The 25805-nt window shown below is 39.8% G+C and overlaps 1 protein-coding gene across 21 annotated transcripts in view; it reads right to left on the bottom strand.

Annotated features, from left to right (window-relative positions):
• The window catches only part of MICAL3 (microtubule associated monooxygenase, calponin and LIM domain containing 3), a 188131-nt gene that overhangs the window by 101634 nt on the left and 60692 nt on the right, over window positions 1-25805 (bottom strand). For all 21 annotated transcript variants that reach the window (XM_052790710.1, XM_052790708.1, XM_052790707.1 and 18 more), the window contains exons 2-4: window positions 9173-9548; window positions 2110-2317; window positions 473-589 (exon numbers count right to left, since the gene is read on the bottom strand). In XM_052790710.1, coding sequence (XP_052646670.1) covers window positions 473-589; window positions 2110-2317; window positions 9173-9436 — 589 coding nt within the window. In that variant the 5' untranslated portion in view covers window positions 9437-9548. The remainder of the gene's footprint in view (window positions 1-472; window positions 590-2109; window positions 2318-9172; window positions 9549-25805) is intronic.

Here is a 25805-nt window from a genome sequence, read left to right as displayed (position 1 = left end):
CAACCTTTATAGCTTCTCTACTATCTATTCAATTAATAGGATGCCAAAAAACAAGTAAGCCACCATCTCCCATAGCGATCAGAGAACAGGTTTCGCAAAGATACAAAAAGCATAACAAGGATCATTCACTGATATATATATCCTCAGTGAACGCAAGGAAATGAGTTGTTTTAAAAAGGTATCTTCTAAGTGCAATAGGCTTAAATATTTCAGGAGCAATTACTATCTACTGTGCCTCAGTCTATTTCTGTGTAGTACTTCAGGTGATTTTGTTTCATATAGTAACCAATTTGGTTTCGTCACTAGAAAAAATAAATCCTACTAAAAATTCAAGCAAAAGTGTATTAATAATTACTCTTATTAATGGAGCATGAGGAAAGGACTTAGAGTCATAAGCAGGGTTAAGGAATAGGAGTCTGTGTATTCTACCATAAGTTCCCCTCTCTCTACTACCCGTTTCAATACTACTTGCTTTCATTCTCCTGATCCTCCGGAGGATAAACAAGCCCCTGAAATTCCACATTGACATGGATCTCTATTCCCAAGATCAAGGCAACCTTCAAAAGGATAAGCTGGAGCTGACGGATGCCTGCAAAAAAGCAGATGATAAAGAAATAAAAACAAAAGAAAAGAGCACAAGTGCCTATGCATCTCTGTTTGACATTACTGATAAACTGATTTAAAGGCCAGCTGCTACTTTCTTTTTCCCACTGTGTTCTCAGCACTTCATCCAGGCAGCACTGGCGTGTAATATCACAGCATGCCAAGAAACTTCTATACAGCTGAAGAAAACCCAGCCCTTTTCAAAGAATAAAAAGTAAATAATTTTTTTAATCAACAACAACTCAGCAACAAGGGAAACAACCAGAACATGCACTGCAGGAGAGGGAGGGAAGAGAGCATAAGCAGGACTGCACTTTTGTCACAGATGGCAACTAGCCATTTGATCAGCCTAGCTGTAATATTGAACTGCACCTTCATCCTAACACCTCTGAGTTAGTGAGAGCATAGTAAGTTCCCCACCACCTCTTTTCTCTTCAGTTAACGTAGGTAGTGGGTATGAAAATGACAGTGTGTAAACTCTATTAATTTGAAGGAAGACACCTTGCTGTCATATTTCAGATACTGAAATGAAAAAATGCTCCCGCTAACACTGAATTTCAGCTGTGCTGAGATACAAAAGAAGACAACATGCATAAAGTACTGGAAGAATAAAAATGACAAGAAATCGGAAAGGAAAAAGCAATCTGCAAGACTGAAGTTCCAAAAATCTTCTAGTTTTAGCATTCATTGCCTCCCCCCCCCCCCAAAAAAGCAAGCAGTTTTTGCTTTGGAAAAGAAGCCAAATCTTATCTACTATGTTTGTGCCACTTTGCACTTCCCACTTATGCCCAGTGGAGAACACAGACTAGTGGGCAAAACCTGGCTGTGCAATGTCCAGTAAATTTTTGAAAAAAAGAAAAACTGGAAAATAACAACTCCTGCTCCACCAAAGCATTCACCTTTCAAAGGAGACTGATTTCGCAGAATTTGAGAATCATCAAAATTATTCTCAATTTTAATATGTAAACCTCTATTTAATCAAAACTTATTCATAGGCTGACAGCGTTCTTGAAAATATCAACATCACTCTTCCAAAAATTAACAAAGCCAAAATTGTTCCTCCTTTTTCCAGATCAACATTCACAAGAATGTTCAAAAGCATTCAGTAATTTTTCTTTTTTACAAGTTGCTTACAATGCTCAAGAGAAACAGAATAATGTCGCAGCTGCAGGAATATAACAGCAAAAATAGGACAATTATCCATTTTAAAAAGTTGGAACCTTAAAAGTACTTTTTCAGTGTAAGAAAAAGATATGCCTTGGAAAGGTATAAAAGATAGATATACATTGCATGTATGATAATCTCATGACACAATGTATTTCTTTCACATCTAGGTCTAGCCCGAAATTCATGATGCAAAGGTAATGCTGAACTGTACCCTATGGACTTGAGAGCAGTGATTGGTGTAGGCTGAATTTTAATGAGTTACCCCATGCCCTCACCTCACAGGGGAAAAGTCTCCTGTGAAGAACAAGTGCTGATGTGTCTAGCAGCAGCTGTACTTACTGATATGGTCTATAGATCCTGCACAGAATTTGCCGTAAAACTTTTTGGCGCCAAGACCCCTCAAGTCATGTATGGTGAATGGCCACAAATGCAGCACATTATTGCGGGAAAAGGCATCCCTCTTTTCTACGACCACCACCTTGGCTCCCAGGAATGACAGGTCGATGGCTGTACGAAGGCCACAGGGTCCAGCCCCAATTATCAGACACTGCAAAACAACCAGCACAGAGTAACTTTACAGTCCTAGGAGGAAATAGATATTTTTACCACAGCTTCCAAGCATCCCACAGCTCTTAGGAGTAAGTGCTCTTTGTCTGCAACGTAAATCAAAATTTCAGATCAGTCTTTCTAGTGTTACCTGACACATTCTGCCACTGATATATTAAAGCAGTAACCACAACCTGAAAATAAAGCATATCACAGAGCAGTGAAGTTTGGGAAGCAAGCAAGTAAACTGCCTGTTTGCAATCCTTGTTTTAAGAAAAGCTGCCAAGGTGTACTCTCCAAGCTATGTAAGCACATGGAGAACACCAATATTTCTGAAGGCTTCTCCCTCTCCTATTCCATCCATTGAATTTTTGCTTAAAAAAAAAAAAAGTGATTACAAGATTTCCTCTCATCTTCCAAAGCCTGAGGTGGCCTTTCTTGAGAAAATCTTCAGTAACTCTAAAAATTCCTCATCATCAGTGAGTAGCATAGCAATAGCTACAGCAGATAAATACATGAGATGCTAACGTTTTTATAAACATCGTCATTTAGAGTAGGACAGACAGTAGTCAAGTCAGAGCACTCTAACTTATGCCTATGCTGGTTCTTCTGCTATTGCAGCAAAGGAAACTTCAGGAAAGTAAACATAATGTAAATACAAACTTTGTGTGACTAGACAACTTTTATCAAAATGTTTTCTCCAACCTAACCTTTGTCATATCAAAGGTCTTTCATCTTCTCATATCTTTTTCCACTCTACTCACAAACACTATCAGAGGCTAATAAACAACCTGAGAATGTAAAATACTTGTGTATCTAGTGTTGGAAGTACTTTCTGAGAAACAAATGATACAGCAAGATCATTTCTTTTAAGATTAAAAGGCCAAGCTAGTCAGCTGACACTTCTTACCCACAGAAACTGAGGTCCACAAAGCAAGCTGGCATGGATATGTGTATTCACAGGAATATAGTACACAATCCATTTTGTCATGTTATTTTTATACTTTGATTTCTATTAAGTATAAACCAGACCCACAGAATAAAGACCGTGCTACAGTGGTGACCGCTGCTGCCATCTGAGTATTTTCCAGATCTTTACATACCTGTATGGCTGGATAATAAAGCTCTTCAAGAAATTCCTAAGTATGCTACACCTTAACCTGAACCCAATCTTCTGATAAACAGCCTATCCCAAAGCAAAGCTCTTTGTTGGTCATCTCCATATACCAATTTTTACAGATCACCACATTTTCACCAGTTATTCACTGGGGCATAAATTCTGCAAATAATGTGAAACTGCAAAGATAAAGCCTGAATGATGAATAAAACAGCACAAGTTACAACAGTGACAACATAACAACTGATGTGCAAATTAAAAGTAAGACTACTGTATAAGATAAGAAGTCACATAAATCTGAGGGCAGAGGTCCAAGTCTAGAGGAAAGGGAAGGGAAGAATAACAGCACTGCTTCTTTAGTAGTTTTGGGAACCTGAAGGCATACGGGAGAAAAGGCAAGCCCAACCACTGAGCTATTGAATTCCTAAACAGACTTGTATATTGAACAGGTATTCAACCTGTCATTTGTTAAAAGGGATAATCAATTAGGATCTAATATATTCTTCCAATTTAATATTGTTTTCTTTGTAGGTAAGTATAACTCTCAAACACCACTTAATCTTTCTTTTTTTAAACTTTTAAGAAAATTAGCTGAGCATATCATATTTATCCAGGTAATAATTTTGCTCGTCTGACAACTACAGTCTTCAGAGAGACTAAATTCAATAAACAACAAGACCACGCTGAGTTGGGTGACTTTTATTCTTTGATAACTTTCCCCATATAAAATAGTTATGATGGAGTACACAACAGAAAATTAATTGTACTAAAATCAGACTATTCAAACTCAGGCCTACGTAATCAAAGTATAAGTTAATTGCCTGTAATTTTGTCACAGAATGTAAAAACATTTTTTTTTTCTCTACAACATTTCCCCCTGCCCCCAAACAAGGATGTGGTTAACAACATCTAGGTTATGTTTAAGACTCTAGATGTTCTGGATGTATAATATATGATACTCAGTGAAGTAATTCATAGTCAAAGTTGCTATTTTTTTACCATCACAAAAATATTAGATTATGTTGTTATAAAACACAGCAAGTTTTAAGCACAATGAAACACAGAAGAGAAGATTCTGCTCCTTTTTCCACCACTAATGCTTCTTCCAGTTTTGGATCTCTCGTAGAAACCTACCTTCTGATACTGTCACAGGCAGCAACTCCATGAGATGCCAAGTACAGCCAAGTAAATAAAGGCAGCTACTGTTGTTACTTGTTCCCTTTCCCCTCAATGACTCCAAGCAACTGCTGCAACTCCATGCACTAAAGCTGTCTCACTCCTCAGAAACACTTCTTGCTCAAGATCTTTCAGACAGATTATATTAAATTTTCAGTAACAACACCATGGTAACGGAGCATTACATGCAAACTGAAATCCTGTATTCTCTGTATAACCAATGAAGAGAAAGCACTGCTTGTAACTATTTACATTTGAACAACCCATCATGTCCAAGTCTTGCTTTCATGAATGCTGATTATCTGAATTCTGGTTAACCTGGATGCTGGCCATGTGATGCACTAACTGCCCAACTCCAGTCACGGCACTTCATCCCTGCCCAAATTTTAAATGGGCAAGTAAGAGCTATGCTACAGAGGATGAGAACTTCAAAACTGCTATATGTTCAAGTGTATAGAAGCTGAGCTTCCTAAAGAAATGACTGACTTATGTTCTGATAACATGGGTAAAACCCTAACCTTTATTTGAAATTCTATCATCTCCACATGCCCACTTAAGTTTCTGTATTTTTTAATCAGTGGTTTGCAAATTACTTAAAACATTAGGAATATAAAACTAAGTGAGATAGGAAACATCAAATCAGATATGATTCAGTTCTCAAAAGGCCTCTACTTTGAATAGTTATGATTAACTCTTAGGAATTACATACAAACATTTAATGGCAGATGCTATTAGGAGAGAAAACAAGTAATTAACAGAAACATATGAAAAATATAAAAAGAATACACATATTTATCATTTCTTTACATTGAAAGTTTCAACAAAGTTTATATGTAAAGGCATACAAAAATCATTTATCATCACAGGTATATATTCTTTTAAGACATACTAACAATGGGGGGGGGGACAGGGACACGGACACAAACTATATTTCACTTTCTCTCAGCTACTAATTTCACTACTCAAAATGGTATGAATCCCAGATCCACAGTCCTATATCTTTTTGGGTTGGGGCAGAAGGGGGTGCCACCTTTAATTTATTCACCATCCACCCTTTTTACTTGTGTTTCTATACAGCATCTCACCAACAGCTTCTTCTAAAGACTGGCAAATTACTCTCTGACTTGCCTCCACTCGTCGTCTTCTTTTCCTTTACTCTCTTCTCCTTGTCACCCACCACACAGGAGAGCAGCTATGGAAAAAGCCCTCCCATTTCTCTAGTAGATACCAATTCAGTGTGATCGCTGACATATCCACTGCAGTCATTTCCCCCTCCCACCCCTCTGGTCCTTCACACCAACACCAGCAAGTTCTGATGTTTCTCTCTCATTGAGGGAGTCACGCATGACCCCGTGAGTCTCTCTGTTTATCTCGCCACCATCTCATCTCCAAGATCACCGCATGCCACTTCTACAATCACTCTCTTGATCCTGTTTCTCCAGTTCCCATCCCACACTCTCTCTAGCTTGGTTTTGGTGCACAAAATAGGCTAAGTTTTTGGACTGTACAAAATCTCTAGCAAACTCTTTAGTCAAACATTACTCCCAGTATGCTTTACCCCTTTTACCCACTTTTCAACTGCACTTGAAGAGATGTTTTATAGACAGTTGGCTACATGTCTTTCTTCAAAGCATGTCCTCTTCTGATTTCTTTTAAGACTCAGTACTCCTCTATGCCTTCACCTATTCTTTCAGAGCGCTATCTGAAGGACTTCCCTCATTTCTCTCACTCCTCTCACCGCCAACTTCCCACAGGACTTCGCCCGTCGCCTCTTTATCATCTTCCTCTACAATTTGCCTTTACATCACGTCATTCACGGGCACTGGTTCAATCAGCTTGTCAGTGCTTAGATTCACAGAACTTTTCCAACTCAGAGTGGACTACTTTTTGTCCAAGCTAAAATCTTTACCTTTCTGACATCTTCTCATGGCTACCTAGTTGTCAGTTCAAGCCCAACATGATAAAATGGAGCTCTACCACCCTCCTAAACTCACCTCACCAATTCCTTTCTAGATAAGTGTCACAATCAATTTTCTGAATGTCCTTCACAGCTAGATGTCAACCTTCACTCATATATCTATTTTTTTTGTACGTTCTCATAATCCAGCACTATCCAAGTCATACACTTATTCTTCCATTAAATCTCTTCTTTCATGTTGCACCTCTATTAACAAAGCATCCTTTTCTTCAGTGTTAACAAATAGTCTTACCCACCAAGATATATTCAGACCCCAGACACAAAATCACTCTTTTAGTCTATTACTTCAAATAAGTTAAAATACCTCTACATCCTTCCACAGCTTCCTCAGTCTTTCTCATTAAAACATAAGCCACCTGTCTTCATTTCACAGCCTTTAACATCCTATTTCAGTTCTACCCATCATGTTTCATTCAAAATAAGAGCAATTCCCAAATCCAATGAATGCAAAGTGCAGTCGAGTTTTCAGAAAAACAGTTTTGAATTTTGCTCCATGATGTCCGTAGTGCTTGGAAGGTTTATTCCTAAATATACACAAAAATCACTATATTTGTCTTCCTGTAAGTCCTTCCTTTCTTAGGCTGCCTGAAAAATGTAAACCTTAACAGTGGTTGGACTTTTGGGATGTTGAAGTTACTGCCCACCGTGATTACCAACAGTGCCCAATTGTTTTATTGTTTTCCAAGTTAATCTATATGCACCTGTTATCTAACATCTGATGTACCAATTGTAAACTTTTTGAGGAAAGCATTATCTTTACAAGACCTAGGACAAGTGCACCTTGGTCCATTAGTAATTCTTCCAAGTATAAGTGTAGTAATTAATTACAAATGCCACCCTCCATATGAAAACGGCCACTGGAAAGTGAAACAGAATAAACCATCAAAAAACTAACATAACTTTCTAGTATCTAGTTGGGAATTAAACTTCAGCCCACAGATCTGAAATGACTGACATATCCTGAACAGGATATATTTCCCTGTCAGTTCTCTACTGAGGAATTAGTCATTAATTCCTCCTATTAAGATATTTCCTTCTCCCAAAAGGTGAATATTCAAAAGAAGAAACAGCATCTATTGTCTTCAATGAAGGAGGACAGAATCCTGTTCTAATTTTTTCATGTTCCGCACTATCCTCCTTTTTTAAAAAAGGAATAGTGTATGATTATTTGCAAAAACAACCTATTCCATTCACGTTTCAATGAATGACATAAAGAACTGCTTTCAGCAACAACAAAACAAATAAATAAGCTCATACTGTACAGTCCAACAAGGGTGCAGCACAGAAATACCAGCTCACAATAAATCAGGTAAAAAAAATTTGGTGTGTGTGTAAAAGCAGGAATTCCTGCAGTAAATACCACACATAACAACTTTTTAAAAGGAATTGGTTTAGATTTCCACAGCATTTTTTTTTTTCTTCTCTGAACCTGTGTCCTGGTTTCAGCTGGGATAGAGTTAACTGTCTTCCTAGTAGCTGGTACAGTGCTATGTTTTGAGTTCAGTATGCAAAGAATGTTGATAACACTGATGTCTTCAGTTGTTGCTCAGTAGTGTTTAGACTAAAGTCAAGGATTTTTCAGCTTCTCACGCCCAGCCAGCGAGAAAAGCTGGAGGGGCACAAGAAGTTGGCACAGGACACAGCCAGGGCACCTGACCCAAACTGGCCAACGGGGTATTCCATACCATGGGACGTCCCATCCAGTATAGGAACGGGGAAGTGGGGGCAGGGATTCGCCGCTCGGGGGACTAGCTGGGTGTCGGTCGGCGGGTGGTGAGCAACTGCACTGCGCATCATTTGTACGTTCCAATCCTTTCATTATTGCTGTTGTCATTTTATTAGTGTTATCATTATCATTATTAGCTTCTTCTTTTCTGTTCTATTAAACCGTTCTTATCTCAACCCACGGGTTTTGCTTCTTTTTCCCGATTTTCTCCCCCATCCCACTGGGTGGGGGGGGGAGTGAGTGAGCGGCTGCGTGGTGTTTAGTTGCTGGCTGGGGTTAAACCACGACAACCTGGAATACAAATGATTACTGTCTAAATAATGATAAATAGAATATTTTGCCAAATTGGTAGGAAATCTCACTTCTCTTGAGAAAGTCATGAGAATTTTCAAATTAAAATTGAAAATTTCCAAACATACATATTTTGTATCTCAACCCCAACAGCAAATTTCACGTCCCTGTTATTGTCAAGTAAAAAATGTAAAAAAAGAAAAGTGTACCAAGATTAAAGGTTTACCAATTAAGATTTTCTAAGCCATATATAGTAATGATGCCACAAAAACATAAAACACAGAAGCTTGCAGGCTGCTTCTCCTGAATAAATTACAAATATTCTGGTCATTCCCAAGGATTTCCATTTAGCTTCCCATATTCAGGTGGGCAGTCAAATATGGTAGAAACAAATGCAATTTTTGATTGCGACTATATGATAAATAGCAGGTGTGAGAACATTCCTGAATCTTCCCTGGGCTTATACTGACACCAGGAAAACATCTTTCTACATCCAGACATTTTTGTTGTGCATTCCAGAGACAAACTGGGTAATAGCTGTCTTGACCACTGTGAATAAATCTCTTACCTTCGTGTTGGCGCATGCTTTCCCCTTCTTATAGTCCTTATGGCTGCCTCTTTTATCCAATTTGGCCCACAAGGCTTTGGCTTTCCAGTAATTGAGCTTGGACTTCAGTTTGTGATAGAAAGAACGATAGTCCTTGGGCTTTAGTTCCAGGTAGTCACAGAGCTCTTGGAAAGCCTTGAGAGTCCCCTTGCAGGTTGAAGCCTGGACAAATCTGTCGAAGAGAACATGAGCCTGGTTCACCTTCTCGTTCTTACTTTCCTCCATGCTTCACACTTTGCAGCTGCCCTGGAGGGCAGCTGTTCTCTTCCAGTCTGCCAGATTTCCTGATGTTGCTCTGGTGAGCCACTTTCACCTGTGGCTTACAAGCATTATTAACCTATAAAATAAAAAGAAGAAAACGTAACTGAGCTTGCTCTTTTTTTTTCTTTCCAAAATTTTGTCTAAGGCTGCTGAACTGAGAGCCTAGATTATCAGTAACTAATAACGCATCAGCCCTAAGTCAACTGATCAATATCCTAAGGATTCCTGCCCAAGCTGACTGAAGCAGAGCCTTCCAAAGCTCACTGAGCCTCACTGCAGACGGTGGGACATCTCTCCTCCGTTCAATCACAAAATACTTTAACCCAAGCCAGTCCCTAGAAAGTTTTATCAAAACTCATTTCACATAAACAGCAAAGAAGTTACAAGTAAACTGGCAGGTGTTATGTGATGTTTGGAAGTAAGCCTAGGTTTTAAAACAAAAGATACAGACGAACTAATGTAGCAGTCACTGCGATAACGAGATCACTGTGGTAACACCACAGCAATGGTTACATGCTGGTCTTAAAAACACTACTACCACAAAGTACAGTACAACAAAGAGTTGGTATTCCACCAATATAATAAGTTTTGGTTCCTTCATTCTAAAAGGACACGTGTCTTTGCTCATGATAAATAGAGAAGAGGAAAAAAGATGGTATAGCACAAGCTGATACCTCTGTCAGAGTCCTTGCAAACACTGCTTTTGTACAGTGACATAACAAACCCAGTGATGGCTACTGCAATCCTAGAAAGAAGTTAAACCTGCTAATAGCAATCAAATGCTTAAGAAAAGATGTCAAGACTGGAAAAAAAAAAAACCCGCCCATCTGTGTTGCATCAAGCTGTATAAACATTTGCCTTACCTAGAGTCTATGCATATATTCCTGTCAGTAAGCAAGCAGCATAAGAGTGAAATGTGGCTGATGCATGATCCTCATGAGATTCTCATAGTAGTTCCTCTATTCTGTGGTTTTCAACTCCTTTTGATATGCAGGTCCGTACAAAATTTTAGGTGGTAGTTGGGGTCCTCAGCAGATTAAATATGCTAACAGGAGGTCTGATGCTCTTAATTGCTTTTCTGGGATCCCTCAGAAGCAGCCTGCAGACCTACAGAATTAATTGTTTGGATCACAAATAGCAGATTTTGCTTAAAGAGTAGGTATTTTCTCTCCCTCTCTCTCTTCCTTTTATATATAATAAATCTCTTTCTTCGTTTTACACATAATACTAAGTACATACATATAATAGATTACTCTGCTCTCTAAGAAAGAATAGTTCTGTTTGTCTTCAGATAGGAGGGCAGCATGGGAACATATGCGGGAACTACGGAAGTGAAAGCATTTCGGAGGTGTTTTTTGTCCTTTGTTTTTTTTGCAAAGGGTATTAAGGTAAGAAAGGAAATATGTGGACTTGGATAAAACTTTTTAGATTCTCACCAGCTCTTTTCCTGCTTCCAGCAGACAGGAAGCCAAGTCAAACATTACAGCTCATGTCTCTTCCCCTCCCATATGACAGCTCTGCAGCAGTTTATTTGGGCACTCCTGCATTTCACCCTAACATGGTATTTATTGCTTATGTTTAGAAATAGCAAAGGAGACCTGGAAACCTTCACATACAGCCACAAACTGTTATTAAAAATAAAAATAAAATTTCCTACAGAAGCCATAGTACAACAATAGGTTATACTGGAGAATGTGATTCTGACTTTATTAGGACAAATGCATTAGAGGACTCAGGACACATGAAGCTGTTTTTCTAACTGGCTGATAGTGATGCCATGTCCATATCAGTACTTGTTACTAAGCAGGATGGAATAACTGCTTTCCTTATTTTTAATCTTAACTTCACTGCTGTGAAGCTGGAAATGTGCTCCAGGCTTGCACCTCAGGGTAACCACTGCTCTACTGCAGAGGTCCAAGACACTGTGCTTTAAGCTTGTGTCTCCTCTTCTGTTCTCAAGAAGAATGTTACAAAGAGCTCCAACAAATTACCTCTTACACTGAAGGAGTAATTTCAGTGTGTTTGTGTAATACATATGCCATAAAATACATACATTCTAAAGTCATATGCCTCATTAATCAGCACGTCACAAGTCGAATACTATTTTGTGTTACACTTCCCCCACCTCTTGCACCCCACTCTACCATGCAAACACTCACTTTACACCAGCACTTCAGGTGACTGACACTTTGTAAGAAAAAACAATAGAAGTTATATGAGCTAAGTTAAGTGGAGTGGCAATTTAAGCCTGTTAGTCCGCAGTCCATTACTGATATATCCAGATGTAAGGACAACATAGGTTTTACTTCTTACTCTTGCTTCTCTTGTACTTTTTCACCAAAGGAGCAAAGCGGCATTGGTTCTGCACTGCTCAGAGAGATCCCAAAGTTAAAAATTCAACCTACTTTCATTATAGGAACTTACAGCTTTGTGTTCAAGGTTTGCCAAGCCAGGAGACAAACTTGCAAAAGCAGGTCATTTTACGCAGTGCAGCCTGAGCGGCACATTAATATAGCAGTTCTGCCAACATCCCATTTCATGCAGGCTGTGAAGTCAGTTATGCGCACAGGTCAAATACAGAGGCTTCAGTCAACGCAATGTCACTCCCCAGGACTCTGCATTCTTGATGTGAACACCCAAAGCACTTGGAACCCGTGAGCAACACATCAGAGAACATGGAAATTACAGGAGGAAAGCAAGGGCAGGCAAGAATTATTTGCCAGGTTTCCAGGGCATTTGCATGCCTTGTTGGCTATTCTGCAAGTGTGAGTACCCTGCATGTTTTGTCTCGAGGCAGCTGATTGCTGACTCAAAAGCTCTGTAAATTCCCTGGCTGGATTACTGGGAGAGAAAGACAAAGCCCGTGAAAAAAACGCATGCAAGAACAGTGTTCATGTTGCTATTTACAATAATAGCATGAGGTTGTCACTGACTCATGACTGCAAGTACGCTCAGGATCTCCAGTGCTTGCCCATCACAAAAGAAACCAATGAAAGACAGAGACACAGGCAATGAATAATTCCAGGTGGTGGTTCCTTCCCACAGTCACCACGGATGCAGGAATACAAATGCATATACAAGAAAGAAAAGTCCAGTGCCCTACTTCTGTCAAATGCAAGTGATAGGAAGAGATTTTGCAAATGATACACATAATGAATTTGGTTGTACAAATTCAAGTTCCTGCAGAAAGTGTTGCAAATGCAGGGCTCCTATATTCCAGGCAAATAAACCTCCATTATAGGTGCCACCCCCCCTATATTTTCCATCCTGGTTTTGTTGAAAGTGTTCATTCAACTAATGCCTTGAGCCTGGAAAAATAAAATATTATCGGAATGTATTTTCCAGCATTGTTATCCATTTTTTTCCAGCAGAAACTATTGAGTTAATTCCATCTAAATTCACAGCTTGTTCTGTCTAGCTTAAAACAGCATTTTGAGTGAATAAAACATTTGCCAAAGTAACTGCCCAGCTCCACTTCAGAATGCCGAGTTTCTCTGAGCACAATGTAAATGCTTTCTTACATTTTGGTTATTTCACAGCCAGGCAAACACGACAGATGTACCCTTAACAGCTAAATCTCTGAGAAGTCAGAGATCAACAAACTGCACTAGTACCATATGGAATCTGAAAGCAAGTTAGTTCATCAATCATAAAACTACTGATAGCTCCAATAGCCCCAATTTCCATTGATTTCATCCTTTCCCTAAAATTTCCAGTTCCCCAGCAACGTTCCCTATGCCCTTGTCTCCCTTTCATGGCCCCCCAGCTTCTGCCTAAGCAAGACTCAGTAACATGCTCTGGGAACTCTGAGATTACTGCAGTACCTAGGCAGCCAGTACACACTTGCAACTTGGCTAGCAAAAGCCTAAGCACAGATTATTGTTAAGCTTATGCTGCAGACAGTGGGGACACCTATTTTTGTCTCTGTCCTCCACCCAGCCTCCAGTTTTCTTGTAGGAAACCAATTACCTTTGAGACTTTTACTCCCTGTCAAATCTGGATGAAATTGTTCAAAAGTTATTAAGGATGAACTGAAAAGCAGATGGACAAACAGCTCAATCCTGTAAGCCTCCCTTCTTTAGGAAACCACACTAAAAAAAGTCTTCATTCCAACAAATGAAAAAGCTCTGTTTTCATTTCCAGGATTTGATTTATTTCACTTTTACCTAAAGCTAAAGAAAAGGACTTTGCTACAATATGTTCATGACTAACTGATCACGGGTATCAAAAAGTACAGCTTTAGGGCAGCAGTAAGACTGTGGAACAGATGGCAAAAAGAGGACAATTTTGACAAGAAAAGCTAAAGCCAAAACTGGCAATTATTTTGGCTCCATATTATGCAGACAAAGAATGGGAAAGCAGGAGGACAAAGGCGTGGTTGCCATTGTTTGCAGCTTCCCTTTTATACCAGATGGAAAAAAGGAAGGTCAGCGCTGTCCACAGTATGTTTTAAGATGGTATTTAGATCTGCTCCCGTTCATAAAATTCAACACTCAAACCAATATGCTAGCAAAAATATGTTTGTGTTCTAATACACTTATCAAACCTGATTTGCTGGGCTTCTGCCCACTATATGGGAGTGAGTCTTTTGGGTCCCCCCCTCTTTCCTGTCTACCCTCCCTCCTAAGCTAGGACAAAAGTGGGAGAAAGAGAGACCAAATATGAACTTGGTTGCAAATACAAAAACCCATTCTTAAGGAGAAGATCAAAGCACATTTACAAATAGTTAATAGAATTCTCACATCAAGAAAAACTCAATCCAGTAATGATTTGAAAAGAAATGCAAATTATATCCAAGAACATGGAAACATACAAATACAGAAGCAGTTACAGATAACATTTTGGTTCCCAAATTCTTATCAAGGTACTGAAGAAAAACGTGTACGTTGTTTATTACTAACCATTTCTTAAGTGCCACAACATGAGTACTGAAAAAATTAGACCTACAAAATAAAACCTTTTATCCATATGAATTCAACAAACATACTATTCTGCTGCTCTGTCATATACGACCCTTTGATCACAGCAGAGTCCCTACACTGAATGAACACCAACATAAATAAAGAGACCAAGAAATAGATCATCTCTCTGCTTTGGATGAAAAAAAGGAAATTATACCAAGGAAGAAGTAGTTGCCCCCTTATAAGATGATAAGGGAATAGTAGGCCATCTGCACAGCTGTCATATTGTAAGACAAGCTCCAAGAACAGCTACTAGCTTCAATGCCTGACACAGCCACATACTAGGGATATTCCTCATAATACAAATCTTCACATTGGGCGACTAGTAACCAATGCAGTGATCCCTTCTCACCTAGCACCAACTCATCAGCTGTGTGTTTGGGAAGCTGAAGACATTCTTTACATCTTGGAACTGTCACTGTGCTGTAAAGAACCACATGGTAGCCTACAAGCACAGCAAAAGAAAATTTATTTCTCGAAGAAGTAAATGTGCTTTTATTCCAATGGTAAAAAGTACTACGTCCCACTAGAATCTCATGACAACCTTTTTGGAGCGTGGCCATTAACGCAGCAAGTCACATGAGCAACGCTTCCCCTTACAGGCCTCCCAAAACCCAATGATATTTGACAGCAAAGGCTCCATTTATTATCTGGGTGGTGAAATCCATGTATCTCCCACAAAACCTCCTGAGAAAACACAAGTCCTCAAAACACAAATCTGGCTGGTTCAATACAGGGAGCCCTCAGTCTACAAGCGTTTCCCATAAAGACCATACACCACACCCGCAGGCAGTCAGATGGTGGGTATTTTCTGATGAGCAACACATATCCCACTTCTAAGGTAAGTGTACAATCACTTCACACTAGGTGAAGGTGACTTCACTAGCAGGCTAAAGCACATGGAGGCTTCTCACTGCACCACTTAACAGGGCAAGAAGGTTGAATGTCATTGCCTCATTTGAAGTGCTTTGAAGCTGTTCCTGGTGTTGAAATTTCAACATAGAAACCCATCCTAAAGTTAGCTCCCACCCAGTTTTACAAGTTCGATTTCCTCAGAGTTCTTCGAACACTATCCAATAACCGGAGGAAAGCTCCTGTACAAAAGAAAAGGTGTCTAAGAAATAAATGCAATGATGCTGTCACAAAACTTTATTTCCATTACTTCAAATGGGGATAAAACAAATCAGTTGCCTTAGCACAGCAAGGCATACCAGCTTTTGACATCATACAGGACATGGATTGATTCATCTTTCTGAGCCAACATGCTATGCCACAAGAAAAGGAGCTTTTCAGAAAAGCTTTACTGAACATTAGAGAATAAGAACATTGTTCTGAACCAATTAGAAATTTTGAGCAGAATGAAGAGTGGAGGCTACAAACACACTATTACAACCTCTGCAGCCCAGGGAACAAAGTCCTCTGAGGCCTTCAGGTTCTGCCAGCACTCTGATCACCCCAAGCCATTCCACAACAGTGAGAAAATAGAGAGCCTATATTTATATTAAAGGGGAAAAAAAAAAAAAAAGAAATCTTATAAAAGAAATTCTCTAACAAAACTCACATAAACACATTTTTTTAAAATGTATATAAGTGAAGGCTTCTGTCAGAACCTGGTACCAAAACAGACTGCAACGATCACAAAAGTTAATGCAGGAAAGATAATCAACAGGGACAGATACAACCATATCATCTGCAAGTGACAAAAGGAAAAAAATTACAATTCTTTAAAGAGCATGTAAAATGGTTTATGAAATCTGAAAAATGAAAAGGTCTAGCATCTAATATAGTATGTGCTTGCCTTGTATTACATGCACTCGTCTCCACCTAGGTGCTTCAGTTCTCCCTTTTATTACCTAATTCTGCCTTACACAGGTCAAAGATTACTAGTCACATAGAATCACGGGGTCCAAACTAGGCTGAACTTACCAAAGCCACCTTCATTTGGGTCATCAAGAGAAACATCTTAGCACCTCAGAAGCAAACTCAAAGACTGGTCATTTGTGCCAGCATTTATTCTAATCAAGGCAGATGGCTGCGTGGACTTTTAACTCCAAGGCTTAGTCCTCAGTGGATTGGTAAATACCAGACTCTCACAAAACAAAGAACGGTTATTCCAGTTACAGACATTAAAAATACATGGGAAAGCAAGTTTTATTTGCGCTTCTTCCAACTCTCAGCTGTTATGGGTGTGGAAAAGAGGCAGGCACTTCCTCAAAAGGAAGTGGTAGAAGAGGAGAAGGTAGTTAGAAAACAGGATTAAAAGATTCATAATCCCACCCTCCATACACACTCAACTAGCTATGGCATCAGAAACTGAGTACACTGCACAGAGCAGTTCAAACAGATTATTTAATGGATGTATATCCTGTTTCTGTCGAGGAAGACTGAATATAGAAAGCAGACGGACTTAAAAATTTTGGAATTTTTTTTTTCTTAATGTAGATCTCACAAGACTCTCTTGGGAGCCAAGAAACCAATGTAAACAGACATTTGAATAGAAGAACCGTAAAGATTTCTCCAACCCACAAACCACTCCATTACAAAATGAATTCCAAGCTTTATTCTAGGAAAAGTCCAGGAAGGGCTGGGACCATACTACAACTTGTGGGTACAACCTTAGCCTTTATAATTACCAGGTAAAATATACATGCAGAGCTCAAAAAACACCTAAGAAATTGGACCTTAAACCCAGACCTCCAGAACTGCCGCCTCTTTTCCCTTAACTAGAAAGGTCCAACCAGGAACATCATCTCCAGGATTCATCTGCAGATGAGAACCAGCACCTTACTACCTGCCACATGCCTTCACTTGTCACTGTTAATATATCCAGCACTCTATATCCCAGCTGTCCTACGCCCCAATCTGCCACTGCCCCCAACCCATGCATGGCCAACACCCCAAGCTCCAGCAGCAGGGCGACTCCCTCAAGCTTCACTGCTGCCAAAGAAAATCCCAGTGTCTTTATAACCACTGACTGGTGTACCCTACTCATGTAGCTCAAAGCACTACACCTAGCCTTCCTTTCTCCTTAAAAGTTGTGCATGAAAATGTGTGCTGTGTAGTCTCTCTAAATATCTAAAATCAGAAATGGCAATGGCAAGGAACTCAATCTAGGGTATATGCAGCAGGCTGTTCCTTGATGCTCCACAGGCCACCACAGGCCTGTATTGTCCTCCTACATTAGTCACTAGATTAGACCATATTATAAAATGAAGCAATTTCATTTCATTTTGCAAAGGCAGAGAATTACACACTTCAGCAAAACCACTACTGACTGAACAGAGTTTGAACAGGACACAAAGCAGAATTTGAAGTGAACCAGAGACTGGTTTCCATCATGTTTTGAATTTTCTTTTTTTGGAACGACTGGCAGATTCAGTATGGAGCTACACCTTGTTTTCATGGTAGAACTTATTTGTCTAGATTCTTAAGGCATGGGGCTTCTAGATAACAGAAAACATACTGAACAAGTTCAATGGACACAATGCTTAATCCCAATTCATTAGATCACAGGAAGAAAAACACACACAATAATCCTATAACTTTTATTTCATAAATCAGATCACTTAATTGAGGTCTATTCCACAGGTCCCACAAACCTCTTCTATAATGTGTCCCAGGCTAAGTTCCTGTAGACATGTTTTTATCCTCAGAGGAAAAAAAAAAAAAAAATCATCTGTATCCTAGCCTTTCCTCAAAGCACTCTCTTACTGTACTTACATCTTGGAGTTCTTAATTTTACAGTATTTTAAGTTTAGTACTAACCCTTGATAAATTTATTCATGTAAATCTTTCCTCTTCCAAAGACAAGAATACCCACCCTTTGCACTCTGTTATGCTCTGCGATCTTTAGTAACAATAATTGAAAAAAGCAAAGCAAAATCCAACCCTTAGCAACTGACAAACTTCACTGTAAGACTGTCAAATGACAACTGATCAAATCTAGCAGCTTAATGAAAATTCATCTCTATTACACAATCCTGTGTGTCTAATGCTTCCCATCATTCATTTTCCTCATCAGTAGAAGGAAAGCTTTTATCAGGAGACAGGAATATATTGTAAGCAAATAACCTGTTTAACATTTTAGCTAAATTATGACAAACAGGTAAAATAAAGAAGTTGTATTTTCTCATGCTACAAAATATACCAGAATCTCGAAAGGTAATCCAGATTATAGGAACAGTATGGCAAAACCAAAACTTGTAACATGAAACTTTCAACTCTGGACATAAGTTAATATCATTTGCACATACTGCACATAGCTTAAAAATAGTAACCAGGCAGTATGTTCCTCACTTGGCTGGACATTTGACTCTCAGTAAATGCTGAAACAGTTTCAATTGGCCAGACAGAGATTCCCCTCCAGCCACCAAATGTACAGGAGATGCCTCTCTCAGCAAAGACCATGCCAAGCTCAATGCCTCAAGCAAATGAAGATCTGTTAGGAAATCAGTTACAGAGGAAAGAGGTGGAGGCAGTTTTGTGATTTACTCTCCTCTCCCCGAGGCTTTGGCAAGCATTTTCCGAAATAAGATGGCAGTCATCACTTCCAGAGGCAGACATTACTAGTCCGCCCAAATACAGCTGCACTGGTGGGGACATGAAAAGGCTTGGTATGAATTAGTCAGAGATTTAATCCAATCTAAGTGTAAGGATGCCATTCAGCAGAATTTGTTCCTAGCAATGAGCACACGTAAAAGCGTCTCTCTTTACCTTTCATCCTCAAGGACTTTTCTGTCTAGTCTTTTTAATTCCATCCTCCTTTGGATAAAGGCTATTCCTCTGCAAGGATATCTGGGGACCTGAGATACCCTTAGCTGAACCTCCCAGCTATCTAGCAGAGAGAGTTACTCCGTGAAAGGGCACGAGCACCCCCTTCACTTTATGCAGGTCTGAGAGCCCCCACCAAGGGAGCTTTTGTGAAAGACATCTACATACACCTCTTTAATAGGTAAAGCTCTCAGTGGTCATGGAGAACTACCGCACTGTGAAACAACTTCTGTCCAGCGTGGTTCAACAACCCTGATGCACTGCTTTACCACTATGCTGCTTGCAGGCTGGAATTTATTTCATAGGGCATTCCAGGATTTCCGCTGGCAGATGATTCAGTTCTGGACCTTGGGCTCAAACTGAATAATTTCCATAAACCCTTATTTCATAATGCCATCCTCCATCAGGTATTTGAGCACCAGACAGAATGTCCCTTTTTCAAAATGCTTTTAAGCAGCAAGAAGGGGCAAGAAAGACTAAAGGTAACTTGTGACTTTCTCAGTGATAATAGCAACAGGCTGCTGCTAGCTTATCTGAAGGCAGGAAATAACTTCGGAATCAGACTGACAACCTCTCTATAAGAAGAAAAATACTGAAAATAAGAAATACTTTCTTCAACTTCATTCAACTGCTGCTTTCAGGGTCCGTCAGCCAAAACAGACTGGCAGCACAGCACAGCTCTGTAAACTGGAGATGACCAACAGTGATGGCAGAACCATAGCTTGACAGTAGATGCTTTCCTGGAAATCTATACAGTGCTCCTGTGCAGCAGACAGGGTTAACTCTAAGTTCCTCTCCAGAGAAAGCAACCTGGGGCCTTCAACATCTGGAAACCACCCTCCCTCCAGTTGCTCACTGGTATTAAACAATTTAGTAGTCATATATTTACCATTAGTTTATGCTAACAGAAGCATATGCTGCTATTAAGAAGGCTTGGTTTTCTCTAATTTGAAGACTGAGAAATGTAAACAATTTGTTCCTGATTACATTGGAAGCCACCAGTGAAACCCATATCCATTCTCTGTCCATTCCCCTGTCCTTCCCCATACGTACACCCCAGAAATTATCACAGGCAGCCTTTTCTCCATGGACCCGAGAGATCTGGCTAACTGTAATGAAAAATTTCCTATTCCATGGGGTAGACTAGAAAACTCTTTGGCAATTGGATCTTCAAATACTAGGAGTGGCCACAATGAAAAAGTAATGGTTGCTTTTACCTTTTCATTTCTGTAACATCCCTGGCTTATTAGAACATTTCAGTTGGAAGGGACCTACAACGATCATCTAGTCCAACTGCCTGACCAATTCAGGGCTGACCAAAAGTTAAAGCATGTTGTTAAGGGCATTGCCATTCTGAAAGCGATATGGCTTATTTCCCTTCCCTGGCTGACACCACCAACTGGGCATGCACCCTCTACGGTAACTACTGAATTATGTTCTGTAACTATAGGGGATAAACTGGGGAACACTCATTTGGAAGACCAAAAGGCAGACAGAAGGATCTGAGGCTAACAGAAAAGGGCAATTTCCTGAGCCATATCATGCTGTGGCAACTGAGATTAGTAATGCTTTTTGTCCCATCCCTGTTTCTTTTCAGGAAGTTTCTTCCTGAACCCAGTTGTTTTTATGATCAATAGCTTTCTTTTGATTTCCAGGCCAAGTTTATACCTCCTTGTTCCTGTGATGATACCAAACCTACACGTTAGCTTTCCCTCCCTTCCTACATATATTTATAGACAGATGCTACATCCTATCTTGATCTTCATTATACTCAGGTTAAATCAAGCTCTCCTAGTCTAAGATAGGCTCTCTTTTCCTAGGCCTTCCAAGGAGAACTGCATATTGTTGGGTGCATACTGCAGGGTACGCCCCTCTCCTGACACTTCTGGGATTGCTTTAGCCTATTCCTCAACTACAATGCAGTTCGAGTATACATTTCAATGTACTCATTGATCACAGAGATCACTAATTCTCCTTTCTCAGTCATTTCCAAGTGGAAGGACACCAGACTGTCTCATTCTTGGTTTTATACTATTGAATTTAACTTCATTTGTATCCCATAAATTCTAGTTCTTTCTACAGAATATCAGTGTAAAGATCAAGTTAGTCTCAAAGGAGTAGGTAGCATCATCCCCCTCATCCTTAAAGAACTGGAACAGTAACCTTTCCCACCCAAAACTAGTTCCTTCCCCTTTTAAACACAATTTGGTACTTTCTGTTCCAAAGGAAGATGCTCTGAAGTGGAGTACTCATCCCAAATCCAAGCCTCGCTCATTTTCACAACTGAAGAGCATCAGCTACAAGTAGCCTTTCATGTACACATGATGCAAGCATGCCCTGTATAGAGCTAACTGCTTCACAATGCATTCATTAGTGGAGAAGTGTCTTGTATTCACATCTGAGCAAGGTTCTTTTGGGTACAGTAGAGGCTTCAGAATATTGTGCTTCCTAGCAGTGAATCAAAATATCACACATGGGAAACTGAGTGACCTCAAGCACTAGAGCAACAGAAGTAGGATGAAACAGAATGCCAGGGCTATCAGAAATCCATCTGATCAAATTGTGAAAGAAAAATATATTTGGATGCAGCAGCCTCCCCAGAAAAGGGGTGCAATATTTATGCCACTGGCCAGGAGACTGATAAAGCTTCACGTGGAAGCTTCCCATGGGCTGTTAGGCTAGTCAAACTAACAAAGAACTTGTGATCAGTCCTTCCAGTCTCCCCTACTTCTTGACCCATTGCTATCAACATAATAAATAGGGTAGAACACCTTTGACAGTGGCAGAAAAACGTGTGTTAGCTCTTGGACTGCAAACTCAATGTTTGAAACCAGGGAAACAGGGTTCTAGAGCACTCTCCCACAAGAAAAGCCCAAGGCAAAATAAACTTAGTTTATTAATAGAAAACAGTTTTAGAGACTGAAAAGGAACACACCACATCCTAAGATTTGCCTCCAAACTAGTCCAGTGCTTTGATATTACTGGACATATGTAGACATGACAACATATGCACAATTAATATCCCAAGCCAGAATCAAGTGATCTTAACCATGACTGCAAATATGTATGCATAACAAAAAAGCTTTATTGAAGGTTCATAGTGCTGTGCAAAATTATCAACTTTCAAGGCCTTTGGCTGCATAAAGATTAATTTTCTGTCAAAGTAGCTGATACTGTAGTCATTTCTGTAACTGCCTGTCCTCTTACTGATGCATGTGTTGTATGGGGTGGGAAAAAGTGCAAGGGAGGTGACCCTAGTCATTTGAAACCCCATTTCCTTGCCAGGATGGATGAAATTTCACTTCTTCCTCTATTTTAAAGAATTACACCCTTGAAAGCTGAAGGCAGCAACAGACTTCCAGAACTTTGCCTATGTGCATAGGGCTGAAAGAAACAGTGCTGTTAACAGAATGGTTGTTTGGAAAGACGGGAGATTCATACAATTTCAAGAAAACTGTGCTTTTGGTAGTGCACCAGGGTGCAGAAGCAGCATACTAAAAACTGCTGGTACACTCCTGCATGTTGTTTACTTTGGAAAATAAAATCTGAATGTTGTTTTCCCCAAAGGCAAAGATATGCGAGGCAAAGAAATGCTTCAGGCAATTTATGCCACATCTGTGTCCCCACAGCTAATAAAAAAAAAAATGTAAGATGACTCCAAGCTATACAGGTATAATCAGCTCACCAAATTACATCAGAGAATTTAAGACATAAGTACTGTTCTAGTGCTCCAAGCATGTATTATACTGCCCAGTGTCCTGGTTTCAGCTAGATAGAGTTAATTTTCTTCCTAGTAACTGGTATAGTGCTATGTTTTGGGTTCAGTATGAGAAGAATATTGATAACACACTGATGTTTTTAGTTGTTGCTAAGCAGTGTTTAGTCTAAGTCAAGGATTTTTCAGCTTCTCATGCCCAGCCAGCACGAAGGCTGGAGGGGCACAAGAAGATGGGAGGGGACACAGCCAGGACAGCTGACCCAAACTGGCCAAAGGGATATTCCATACCATGTGATGTCATGTCCAGTATATAAACTGGGGGGAGCGAGGCTGGGAGGGATCACCACTCGGGAACTAACTGGCCGTCAGTCAGCAGCTAGTGAGTAATTGCATTGTGCATCACTTGTATATTCCAATCCTTTTATTACTATTATTGTAATTTTATTATTGTTATTATTATCATTATTAGTTTCTTTCTTTCTGTTCTATTAAACTGTTCTTATCTCAACCCATGAGTTTTACTTTTTTTTTTTTCCGATTGTCTCCCCCATCCCACTGCGGGGTGGGGAGTGAGTGAATGGCTGCATGGTGCTGAGTTGCTGGCTGGGGTTAAACCATGACACTCAGGAGTCCATTATCCCAAAAGAAGAAAAATTTCATGTGTCTTTGAATTGCTCTTAAAAATACCTAAAATACACCAACAGCGTAGCTGATTCAGCATCGCTCTAATCTGATCTTGAATGAGCTTGCTTTTCCCTTTTCCATATATGCTATATAACAGTCACTCCACTTCCATTAGCCTCCTGGCTAACTCCTCAGATCTGACAGTAATACAGACATTAAGCAGATTAGTAGGGTCTCAAGTTTAACAGAAAAGTTCAGTATTTATACATGTCTACTACTTCAGTCCAGAGTTGCTGGCACATTATAAACAGCCGTAGATTGAGACGTGTTAGTATCTTAGAGAAACAAAGAACAAAACAGAAGCAAGTTTACAGTGTCTAGCTGTAAAGAAATTTGAAGCTATGCCCTTGACAAGCATAATACAGTATTGTTCACTGGATACAAGAGGTGGTCCCTTCTGTAGTTTGGCTGGCTACCTGTTAAAGTGCTTCCAAGTGACCCTATGCCCATTATACTTGCTACCTTTGGAGAAAACAGGCTGCCGGTGTATTTTATAGAGGGTCTCAGAGCTCATCTTTGTATAGACTGTGGGGTGTAACCCTAAGGTTACTCAACATAAAGGTATTTCAGTAACTCACAATACACACTGGAAAGAACACAAGTGATACCCACACACTTCTCCATGTACTCAACGTAGCACTTACTGCCTGTGTGTGTCCATTTCTAAGCAATAGAATCCCACGTAGCACCACTCCAGGGGACAAGGCAGTTAAATTTTAGCACAGAGCTATTTCTTAGTTATACCACATGTTACATTAACATCAGCTTATGTAAGTAAATTAATAGCAAGGTAACACCTAATCAAAGTGGCCAACAAGATAGGTACCTTGCTATTAAATGCTGTTTTCCCTGGAAGAATTTAAAGCAGCATAGAGAAAACTGTGAGAGAAGTTGACAACACTACAACAGCTACTTGCAGCAATGCAATGTGGATGCAAACCATCTGCAAACTCAATCCATTATCTAAGGTGGGTTTGTTTTTCACCTAATAACTAAACATCACATACCAACCTGTGCTCACAGCTATTTTAATCCTACCTCAGATGAGCCCAACAAGTTTTGGGTGTAATCTCCACAGACGTACCATGCTTCAAGGACAAATGACCACATGAAGCGAGCAACATCAGCTTTCCTTTCACAGAAAGGCAAAGACACTCTGTGGCTGGACTGTCCAGGCTGGATGGCTCACTCTCTCAGCAGTCTTTTCTATGGACAGGATTTAGCACAGAGAAACTTCCAACCTGCTCCTCTTCTGGCTTCCTTAACTCAACACAAGAAGTTAAAATCCATTCATGGAAAAACAGCACATGTGCATGAAAAGAAAAACTAGTCTGTCTCAACTAGGCTACATTTGACAATATGAGTCAGTACTAAGCTGACCCTGACAGTATTAAACTAGAGGCCTGCCATGCCCCTAGCTTTCCTCTGATCAGTATATTTGACTGCAGAAGAAGTAGGATCATTTCTGGAGGAAATGCATCCATGTTTCCTATTCTCTTCTTGGTTAGGGAAGTTGATTTGGCTGTTGATTAGGGAAGTGCACCAATCTACCCTGTTTAAAACTCTTATCTGAGAAGTGGGTCAAATTAAGAAATTGTGAGTCACAGAACCACAGAATAATTAAGGTTGGAAAGGACCTCTGGAGATTGCTTAGTTTGATGCCACTGCTCAAAGCAGAGTCATCTAGAACAGGTTACTCAGGACTGTACCCAGTCAAGTTTTGAGTATCTCCAAGGATAGAGTCACAAGGGACGCTTTAAACCTAACACAATATCCCTTGCAGTAGACCTGCATATTTAAGCTCCAGGCAGATTGATTTTTATGTAACCAAGCAATACAAGAGAGGATAGATGCTCAAGTCTCAGCACACATCACCCTAAAAGGTGAAGAGGGCCAGAAGCAGCAAGTCACTTTTTCCCCTATATTCACAAAACTCATAAGGTCCTCAGATTTCCTCCTTACCTTAACAACAACAACAACAACAACAAAAAACCAAACAAAAAAAACCCCAAAAACAAGTGTTTATTCCCAGGCCTCATTGAACATTAAAACAAAAGAAAGCTCATGTACCCATGAAAGTAACACATGAAACTACTCTCTAGTAGATGGGATTGTAGCTGTGAATCCTATTTCACACTCTGCTTTGTAAACAAAGGCAATACCTAGTCCAAGGGCTCAACTAAACTGCCTCCTCTCTCCT

The sequence above is a fragment of the Harpia harpyja genome, chromosome 6, assembly GCF_026419915.1.
Source record: "Harpia harpyja isolate bHarHar1 chromosome 6, bHarHar1 primary haplotype, whole genome shotgun sequence".
NCBI classification, from domain to species: domain Eukaryota; kingdom Metazoa; phylum Chordata; class Aves; order Accipitriformes; family Accipitridae; genus Harpia; species Harpia harpyja.
This window is presented reverse-complemented; position numbering and strand designations above follow the sequence as displayed.